Below are 10,786 nucleotides of genomic sequence, written 5' to 3'. Positions count from 1 at the left end.
ACCACGCCTGGCTAAGTTTTTGTATTTTTAGTAGAGACGGGGTTTCACCGTGTTAGCCAGGATGGTTTCGATCTCCTGACCTCATGATCCGCCCGCCTTGGCCTCCCAAGGTGCTGGGATTACAGGTGTGAGCCACCGTGCCCGGCCGCCCAGTATCAATATTTTAAAAAAATACTTAGGTTCTGTTCTGTTTTTAATGCGAAGTTTAAAAAATCTGATGTGTGTTACGCTTAGAATACATCCCAATTTGGACCAGCCACATTTCAGATGCTGTATAGTTGCATGTGGCTAGTGGCTACTGTAGTACAGTACTACTACAGTGTAGTGGACAGGTCTAAAAACCTTTGGATTGCCAGGAATAGGTAATATAGCTGTCTGGATAGTTCAGGGGGCTTTGTCACCCAGTAACTGAATGCCTCTATTACTAAAAATGAAATAATTCATTTTTCTTTGTTAGCCCTCAAAAATGTATGCAAATGCCGGCCGGGCGCGGTGGCTCAAGCCTGTAATCCCAGCACTTTGGGAGGCCGAGGCGGGCGGATCACGAGGTCAGGAGATCGAGACCATCCTGGCTAACACGGTGAAACCCCGTCTCTACTAAAAAAATACAAAACGGGAGGCTGAGGCAGGAGAATGGCGTAAACCCGGGAGGCGGAGCTTGCAGTGAGCTGAGATCCGGCCACTGCACTCCAGTCCGGGCGACAAAGCGAGACTCCGCCTCAAAAAAAAAAAAAAAAACAAAAAAAAAAAAACAAAAAAAAAAAACTAGCCGGGCGAGGTGGCGGGTGCCTGTAGTCCCAGCTACTCGGGAGGCTGAGGCAGGAGAATGGCGTAAACCCGGGAGGCGGAGTTTGCAGTGAGCTGAGATCTGGCCACTGCACTCCAGCCTGGGTGACAGAGTGAGACTCCTTCTCAAAAAAAAAAAAAAAAAAAAATGTATGCAACTTGCTCAACCCCATCCCTCTCTCTAGTTCAAAGGAAATGGGTCATGGCCCTCCTCCAAAGGCAAAGACTTTGCTCCTCATTCCTGTCCAGTATCTTTAATCTGCAACTGACTGCCTCTTCTGTCTTTAAAGAAATATTCCAGTGGGGGTAAGGGGTATCAAAGACCTTCTTCTAGGGTTCTTTATCTCAGAGATTTGTATTACTAGCAATCTAGTTGCATAACTAAAAAGTGAGTCATCTTCCTTATTTCCCTTCCCTTAATCCCCTTAGTGCAATCCATTACCAAGTCCTATTGATCTTACTTCCTATCTCTTGAATCCATCCATTTATCTCCACTTCCATGCCAATACGATAGTAAAAGTCACTATCATAGAATCTCTTGGATTGCTACACTCATCTCTGAACTTCCACCTTTTCTTCCTTAACTCCAATTCATTTTTCACAGAGCAGCAAGACTAATCTTTTCAAATCACAAATCTGATGTCACCCCACTGCTTAAACAATACTTCAGTGAATGCCTTCTCAGTACTTTATTTTTTTTTATGAGATGGAGTCTCACTCTGATGCTCAGGCTGTAACGCAGTGGCACAATCTCAGCTCACTGCAACCTCTGCCTCCCGGGTTCAAGCAATTCTCCTACTTCAGCCTCCCGAATAGCTAGGATTACAGGCACATGCCACAACACCTTGCTAATTTTTGTGTTTTTGGTAGAGACGGGGTTTCACCATGTTGGCCAGTCTGGTCTCGAATTCCAGACCTCAAGTGATCCACCTGCCTTGACCTCCCAAATTGCTGGGATTACAGGCGTGAGCCACCATGCCCGACTGGCTTCCCAGTACTCTTAAAATACAAAAATCCCACAGTAGTACTCACAGTACTGCATTGTCAGCCCCTTCCCGCCTCACCTAGTTCCATATTTCTTTGTGCTTCTGTACTCTGTCACTGGTCTTCTCCATGTCCCTTCCTACCACAGGGCTTTTGCACCTGTTGCCATACCGTGGAAAGCCCTCTTCCCTTCAGATCTAATGTCCTCAGAGAAACCTCCTCTAACTAGGTCCATGCCCATTATAGTTTCTCAATACCCGATGGACCTCTCCTTCAAACCATTTACCTGAGCTGCCATTTTATACAATTTTGGAGGATGATTTATTACATATCTATTTTCTTTACAAATGTAGATGCTTGATGAAGTTTCGGACCATGCCTGTTTCTGCTCACCCCAGTAGAGCAGTTAGCAAATTGTGAGCCTGCAACTGTTTGAAGAAGAAATGGGGACTTTATGACCCTTCTGTCCCTTCTAGCTTTTACACTCTTGGTCATTTTTCCTGCCAACCCCCACATACAAGTTGTCTACTGCTGCCTCAGTTCCTTTCTATCCCTAACCTCAAGACCAGACAGCAGGCTTCTGCCTCCAGCCCTCCATTAAACCACTCTGTAAAGTCACTGATGACATCATCAATCCTTGTAGCCTTTTTCAATGGTTTGCATTGACAGTATTACCTGAAACCTAGTCCCTTACCTGGCCTTGACCTTCCACCACCTCCCTTGGTGAGGTTATTATCTCCCGTTTTAGTTACCACTCCCTTTCTGAGGATGTGCCATCTGAAAATGTTTCTTCTGAAATGCCACCTGGTCATGTACTGCTTAAACGCCAGCAGGGGTGGGCATGCTCTGCACTCCCTGAGGTAGTTCTGCTGGGTAATTCTGAATGCTTAGGCTGTTTACCAGTTACAGAAACAGAAACCTGCTCTGTGAAAGGAGACTGGCTGCTCCCAAACTGGGATGCTTGCAGAGGTTTTGCTGCGGTGCAGAAGGTTAAGTCTTCTGTCATCTGAAAAAAGGTCTTCCCAGCTGTCTCCCTGGGTCAGGAAACAGGGGCTCCACTTTCATGGCAGGCCGTCAGCCACACCCTTGTCACATTCTTACCTCTATTGAATGGAGCTGAAAATAATGAGAAAACTTCACATTCATTACTCAACATTCTGCTATTTCCATGCGGCTGTCTAACAGGCATGTCGAATTTAACATGTCCAAAACCAAACTTCCAACCTTCCCTCTGAAACCTGCACTTCAGAGGGCAACTTTTTCTTCTAGCTGTTCAGGCCCAAAACCGTGAAATCACTTTTGGCCTCTTTTTTATCACAACCCACATTCCATCACCAAATTCTTCTGCCGTCAGGAACACAGGCAAAGTGCAACCACTTGTAACCATTTCCACTGCTCCACCCATGTCCCAGCCACTGTGTCCTCAGCCCATGGTGACTGCTCAGCTAGTCTCCCTTCTTGGCTCTTGTCCGCCACACAGAAACTGTAATAATCCTTGAAAAACACTCCTCTGCTCAAAACCCTTCCATGGGATCTCATCTCCCTCAGAAAACACATACTTTTCTGCGTGGCTTCCAGGGGCCTGCGTGATCTGGCCCCTCACTGACCTACACTCATCCCTGTCCAGTCACACCAGACCCTCTGCCATTCCTCAAAAACATAGTCCTGGCCGGGCGCGGTGGCTCAAGCCTGTAATCCCAGCACTTTGGGAGGCTGAGACGGGCGGATCACGAGGTCAGGAGATCGAGACCATCCTGGCTAACATGGTGAAACCCCGTCTCTACTAAAAATACAAAAAAACTAGCCGGGCGAGGTGGCGGGCGCCTGTAGTCCCAGCTACTCGGGAGGCTGAGGCAGGAGAATAGCGGGAACCCGGGAGGTGGAGCTTGCAGTGAGCTGAGATCCCACCACTGCACTCCAGCCTGGGCGACAGAGCGAGACTCTGTCTCAAAAAAAAAAAAAAAAAAAAAAAAAACATAGTCCTTTGGTCCGAATGGCTTTTTCCCACAGACCTCCCCAGCTCAGTCTCCAGATCTCTACTGAAATGCCTAGCAGAGGTCTTCCTGACCACCATAAAGTAGCACTGTTCCCTCCACCTCTAAAATAGCACCTCTGTCCCCTTACCCTGCTCCATTTTTCCTCTTGGTATATACCACCACCAGAAAGAACACATATTTACTTGTTTTTTGTTTGTCTACTTCTCCTCACTATCCCAAAGAAATAATACAAGTTCCATGAAAGCAGGAACTTGGCTTTTGTTCACTGCTGTGTCCCCAATCCCTTAGAACAATGCCTGGTACAGGGCAGACATTAATATAAATTTGTTAAACGAATAAGATGGTAAAATCCTAAACATTCATTAGGCCAGCCGTCTGGGAAAAAAAGTTGACATTCTAAAGGTAAAGAGAACAGACAAATGGTTTATTTGGTAACAAGGATTAAAAAGAAAATTTTAATTCCTTGTTTCTCTTCTAATGGCTGAACCGAACTGCGGTGTCAAATGGAAAGCAGCACACGAGAATTCTCTTGCAGACTTGATCTTTCGCAGAAATGCAAAGACGCCTGAGTTATACAACTTGCAATTATCATTTTCAGACAGAAGTGCCAATTGTTGTGCTTTCCAGCGTATCAGTGGTTGCTACATTCTCTTTCTTGTCTTCGGGTTTCATGGCCGGAAACAGAAGTACTTCCTGTGGGAGATAAAAATGTACCTTGAAGCTAAGAAGCACTCTGAACATTTTTTCACACCTATCTACCCATTCCTTTTGCCTCTGTTGTCACCACCAAAATCTAGAGATTAGTATATTCCTAGCCGGGCGACGTGGCGGGCGCCTGTAGTCCCAGCTACTCGGGAGGCTGAGGCAGGAGAATAGCGGGAACCCGGGAGGCGGAGCTTATAGTGAGCTGAGATCCGGCCACTGCACTCCAGCCTGGGCGACAGAGCAAGACTCCGTCTCAAAAAAAAAAAAAAAAAAGAGAGATTAGTATATTCCAGCTGAAAAGACACATGTGTTCTTTTATTTCAACTCAGACCCTCTCAGTTACAGATGACAAAGAACAAATGCATAGCACTGCCTAGGGCACTATGTTAAAAGGATGAATTTCTATGGAAATTTGATTTCCTCATCTGTAAAAATGGGAAACAACAGTTTCTACAGCTCATCGGCTGACTTAATTAGCTGAAATAATGCACGGAGACTTCCCCGGATCCTCAAGAAATGCAAACAGTTAGTATTCCTTCTGCCTCTGGGAGAAAAAAACCCAAATCCTTCAAGGTCAGAGGCTCTGGCCCTCCTGTGAGTGGCATGGAACTCCTCTGCCTGCTCCTCTTCCCAGTCCAAATCGCTTCCTTAATTTTATCCTCCAGGCCCACCATGCCCTGGCTGCAACACAATGGAGCTTCTTCAGGGCAGTATGCGCTGTGGACGGCTGCTACGTACCTTGATGTTGTTGGAGTCCGTGAGAAACATGGCGACTCGGTCAAGGCCCATGCCAAAGCCACCTGTCGGGGGCAGCCCGTATTCCAGGGCAGTACAGAAGTTTTCATCTATGAACATGGCCTCATCATCACCTGCAGCCTTGGCCTAGACAAGGAAAGAGAACCAAAAGGTGATCATCTTCTAGGATATCTCAGTGTGTGCGTGAACACATTAACAGGCTCCGAGGTGGGAGTACCATCATTGGATGCTCCTGACACTCAGGACTTGCTGGGAATTCATTTCCTAGTAACTCCCAAGATGCAGCCGTTTCTTTCAAAGACCTGGAGGTCAGGACTGATGAAATTGACCTCAGAACACATACAAATTTCTCTGAAAGAAAACACTTCCACTGCTTGGGGGCTCTGGGACTCCAAATAGGTTAATTCTCGGAGACTGTGACAATTCCAAGAGTCTTTCTTGCATTTCCTGAAAGCAGCCCTCAGTGACAGCACCTGCTGCAGGCAGCCTGTGGGGGCTTTGTCTTCTCCATCCATCTTTACCTGCCTCCCAACCCTAAGCCACCTCAATACATGTATAATCTAAGAAAATAACGTTCTTGTTTGGCAAACGTATTTTCAAGACAAACACCATGCTTCCCATACGGTGATTAATAACTAAGTTCCTCTTATGTACTACAGAGTCAATACCAGGTGAAGTCCCCATCTTGAAATGTGACTTCCTCCAGCAAAGCCTATGGCTTTCTTCTGAAGTCACCAAGAACGTATATGCTGACACAGATCAGGGTTAAGGCTGGTATCTCCTGGTGAGTTGGCACAGCCTCTGCTCACAGTCCCCTTTCTCACCTTGGCCTGTTCTTCAAAAAGCTGCCGCTGCCGCATGGGATCATTCAGCTCAGTGTAGGCATTGCATATCTCTTTCTTCATGACAAATAGTTCAAAGCGCTCAGTCAGACCCTCTTTAGAGCGGTGCCTAGGGACAGGAGACCAAAGAGGAGGCTGAATATACAGGCCCCTAATGAGCTAAATTCTTTTTTTTTTTTTTTTCCCTTTTGAGATGGAGGCTCGCTGTTGCCTAGGCTGGAGTGCAGTGGTGTGATCTCGGCTCACTGCAACCTCCGCCTCCTGGGTTCAAAAGCTTCTCCTGCCTCAGCCCTGAGTAGCTGGGATCACAGGCGCACGTCACTATGCCTGGCTAATTTTTGTATTTTTAGTAGAGACAGGGTTTCACCATATTGGCCAGGTTGGTCTAATGATCAAACATCTAATACAAGAATTGAACTCTAGTGGACTCAAAAGTGTTACTGATTGCAGTCTGAAGCCTGCATGCACTCTCAGCAACAAATCATTTGGTACAATGGTGAGGAGGGTGAGAGAAACCAGGAAGGTTTAGTGACCTTCCTAACAGGCCAGTGTGGCAGACTGTTACAATGGACCACACCTCTTGTATTCATGCCCACGTGTAGCCTCCTTCACCTGGGCTGGCAACATGTCTTGGTTTGGCCAATGGGATATCAGCAGAGGCTTGATATGTGTTTGCACAATGAGGTCTGTTCTTTTGGAAGCTTCTCCTTAGGGCCCAACCGCCATGCTGAAAGGAAGCCCAGGCTCTGCTGCCAGAGAGGCCACATGAAGAGGCCCTGGAGGACAAGATTCTATGTGGAGTGACCACATGGAGGAGAACCAAAGTGCCCTGGCAGAATCCCCAGTTGAAAAAAAGCCCCTTGGGTTATCCTAGTCAACACCACCCAGCAGAAAGACCACCAGTCAACCCACAAAATCTTGACAATAAACTGTTGTTTAACACCACTAAGTTCTGGGGCTGTTACGTAGCAATACGTAACTGGAATCTTACCATTTAGCCAAAGGGCTCATTATCTGTGGGTGATCACAGATGAATGTAGGATTGATGCAAGTCACTTCCAGGAACTCCCCAACAAGCTTAATGAGAAAGAAAAGCAGAGTCAGTCACCATTTCTGAATAGTATTTGATCATCCCAGCCCAGACAGAAGACCTCAGCTCCCATCCAGATGGGTTTATCCTATAGTTATTTATTATTATTATTACTATTATTGAGATGGAGTCTCGCTCTGTCGCCCAGGCTGGAGTGCAGTGGCACAATCTCAGCCTGCTGCAACCTCCCCCTCCCGAGCTCCAGTGATTCTTGTGCCTCAGCCTCCTGAATATCTGGGATTACAGGTGCCCGCCACCACACCCAGCTAATTTTTGTATTTTTAGTAGAGACGGGGTTTCACCATGTTGGCCAGGCTGGTTTCAAACTCCTGACCTCAGGTGATTCGCCCGCCTCGGCCTCCTGAACTGCTGGGATTACAGGTGTGAGCCACCGCACCCGCCCTACCCTATAGCTTTTTAAAAGCTGGAAAGGATTAACAGAGATCACACCATAAATTATTTGGCATAGAGCTTAGTATGACAGGTTGAAGTTTGTTATTTCTCTTGTTCAAACTCTTTAGGGTTTTCCTGTGAAGGTGCAGAAATGAACTCTCCCCAGTGGGGATCATTTTCCCAGGGAAGAGGGAACTGTTCAGCACCAGATGAGGACATGTACAACAAAGGCGGAGCCGCTCACCTTGTCCAGGAGCCTGGCTGTGGTCCGAGGTGGAGGGCATTCAACAGCTTTTGCCACACAGATATCATCAAGAATTTTGCGAGTTTCTGGGATACAAATGCACAAGTTACGGCAGGAGACATCACATTAGCCAAGTAAAAATGTAAGTAAAGAGAATAGTGTGGGAAATTCTAGCTCTGACCCAATCAAATTCAGAGCTGGACAGAAGAGAGGAGGAGTGAGTGTTGTCACTTTACCTTCAGTTTCAAAGAGGTTAGTTTCTGGCAGCTTCATCCCCAGGGCTTTCTCAAGCTCTTCTATCATGTTGATTCGCCGGAAGGGTGGGGTGAAGTCAATATCGTAGGCTTGGCCCTCTGGGCCATCTGGGTGGTAGGTGACCTTGTAACTGCCTGTAATATGCTTCACCATCCCTGGGAGAGAAACTTGTTATTTAGTGGGGATGACACCCAGGCAGCCCTCCTCTGAAAGCAGCATACCAAACCACCCGATGAGTATGACGGAGAGCAGGAGTCACCTGAAACCATCTTCTCGGTGATTTCCATGACATCGTGATAGTCTGCATAGGCCATGTAGAACTCACAGGTGGTGAACTCAGGATTGTGCGTCAAATCAATCCCCTCATTCCGGAACTGGCGTCCAATTTCATAAACCCGGTCGATGCCACCAACCACAAGCATCTAACAGCAACACACGGCCACGGTCATGACAGCTAATCTTATATTAACAGCTCTGGGAAGTTTTAGTCTCCAAAAGCCATAACTTGGTTTTCACAGGTTAGGCATGCTCTCAGGTCTCTAGTCAAAATGCCAAGCACCCTGCTCTCTTTAGACCCTTGTAGTGTGGATAGTTACCCCTCTTTTTTGGCTGCCCAGGACTTCTGGATACTCTTCCTGTCTTGGGCATCCCCCACCGTTGAGTCTGAGCCTCCCCAAGGAAGCAGCGTCTCTTGGGGTTAGGCCGCAGGCGTGTGAGCCACACTCCACCAGTCAGATACACCTGTGAGACTTCAGCATGGAAGCTACTAACAGAAGATGTAGGTATTGCACAGAATTCATTCTAGTGAAGGGGGCCAGTCATAGGTAGCATTTAGATTGCAGAGGTCCTAGTGGCAGTGACTTGTGCCTAGTGCCAGGGTTATGAGTTGTAGTAACTGTGCCTAGTAGGAAAAAACACTGGGTTCTCTATGAGAACAGCCTATTCTAATATGACTCAGAATCATTCCTAGTTGTGTAGTTTCCAAGCCTGATTCTCTGATCCTCCTGGGGACTGTGAGCTATCTGTATGCGGGGATTCACTCAGGATGATAACAGAAATATTAAAGGGAAATATTGGGGAAAGTTATAATAGTCACAAACCTTTTGGAAGGCCGAAAGGTTATGTAGCTTGTAATAACTGAACAGGCTGAAGGGAGCTGGTTCTTACCTTACAGCATTAGATCATAGGGTAAATACTACAGACAACAGAGGCTTTCTCAGTTAAATCTGTTTACCCTATCTCCATTAACTAACCTTTGACCCACATGGCCCTCTTGGGGGGAGGTCGACCAAAGATACTGCCCCCTAATGGTATTTACTTTAGACGGCAGTACCTGAGCTTTAATAATTCCTAGAACTACTCTCTTAACCATGTTAATTATCCACAAATGTGTTTACTCAAAGCTTCTGTTGTTAATTCTATACTAAATAAATGCCTGGAGTGCGAGCTGCTCATGGTCAGCCGCAGTGACAAACCTCTCTTGGTGTGCGGGCAGTCAGACACTCAGCAGGACTGGCAAAACAGAGTATCTGTATTTTCAGTGTATGTTTCATTCATCCATTGTTTAGGTCAGGGTCTGTGGGCAGACCCCCGCAGCTAATGCCCTCTTGTGAGGAGCAATACCTCACCTATAGAGCTGAATAAATTTTTATTTTGCTTCAACTAGTTATAACAGGTTCTGTTGTATGCAACAAAGAATCCTGAATAATAATCTTCAATATTTACCTGGGAATTTGAAAAGACATCTTTATAGCGATTTGAAGATACTTTTTTTTTTTGAGACAGAGTCTCATTCTGTCACCCAGACTGGAGTGCAGTGGCAGATCTCGGCTCACTGCAACCTCTGCCTCCTGGGTTCAAGCAATCCTCCTGCCTGTCTCCCGAGTAGCTGGGATTACAGGCGCCCGCCATCATACCCAGCTAATTTTTGTATTTTTGCAGACACTGGGTTTCACCATGTTGGCCAGGCTGCTCTCAAACTCCTGACCTCAAGTGATCCACCCGCCTCGGCCTCCCAAAGTGGCTGGGATTACAGGCGTGAGCCACCGCGCCAGGCATGAAGGTATGATTTCCAACTTCCACAGAGAGATTAGGCTCTTTCTTCTATGAAAGACTTACATCAGATCTAATCCAAGTAAGACTGTATCTTAAAAGTTTTAGGGGAACCAAAGTAGGTAAGGAGTGCCTGTATACATGGGAAAGACAATCCCTTTGGCCTCTGCCCTACAATGCTCTATTGATCTCGTAGAGAAATTCTGGCAGTGTTACTCACGTCCACACACCTGACCCATCAGAACACTTTCTTGGCTGCTTTACTCTCTCTCTGCTCCTCTTATTTCTGACTACACCTGTCTAGCCAATGGTTTTCCAGCTTTCTGCTTCTTTAAGGTAACAGGATGTAATATTTTTGACTACCTTATGATAGAGTTCTGGAGCAATTCTCATATATAAGTTCATATCCAGCTCGTTGTGATAAGTGATGAAAGGCTTGGCCATAGCTCCCCCTGGGATGATGTTCATCATGGGAGTTTCAATCTAAAAAAGACAGAGAGAAACATTCAGTCCTTAGATAACCAGAGGCCTTGGGGACAGATCATGCTTTGCATGTAATATAGTCTAAACCTGTTATATCCCAAACTAAATGTTAATAAGTTCAACAGTAACGTGCAAGTGCTTGACAAAAAAGAACAGATAGTATTTCTACGATGGTGTTTCAATTTCTATTAATACCTAA

General features: G+C 46.3%; 1 protein-coding gene across 2 annotated transcripts in view; it reads right to left on the bottom strand.

Moving 5' to 3' along the window:
- Positions 1-4,177: 4,177 nt before the first annotated feature.
- Positions 4,178-10,786, bottom strand: part of KARS1 (lysyl-tRNA synthetase 1) — a 19,484-nt gene continuing 12,875 nt past the window's right edge. The window contains exons 7-14 of one of the 2 annotated variants that reach the window (XM_010382989.2): positions 10,468-10,587; positions 8,312-8,474; positions 8,034-8,207; positions 7,798-7,883; positions 7,062-7,147; positions 6,053-6,179; positions 5,211-5,354; positions 4,178-4,460 (exon numbers count right to left, since the gene is read on the bottom strand). In XM_010382989.2, the coding sequence (XP_010381291.2) occupies positions 4,362-4,460; positions 5,211-5,354; positions 6,053-6,179; positions 7,062-7,147; positions 7,798-7,883; positions 8,034-8,207; positions 8,312-8,474; positions 10,468-10,587 (999 nt within the window). In that variant the 3' untranslated portion in view covers positions 4,178-4,361. The remainder of the gene's footprint in view (positions 4,461-5,210; positions 5,355-6,052; positions 6,180-7,061; positions 7,148-7,797; positions 7,884-8,033; positions 8,208-8,311; positions 8,475-10,467; positions 10,588-10,786) is intronic. The other variant, XM_010382987.2, reaches the window with a different exon arrangement.

The sequence above is a fragment of the Rhinopithecus roxellana genome, chromosome 20 (genome assembly GCF_007565055.1).
Source record: "Rhinopithecus roxellana isolate Shanxi Qingling chromosome 20, ASM756505v1, whole genome shotgun sequence".
Lineage (NCBI taxonomy): Eukaryota > Metazoa > Chordata > Mammalia > Primates > Cercopithecidae > Rhinopithecus > Rhinopithecus roxellana.
This window is presented reverse-complemented; position numbering and strand designations above follow the sequence as displayed.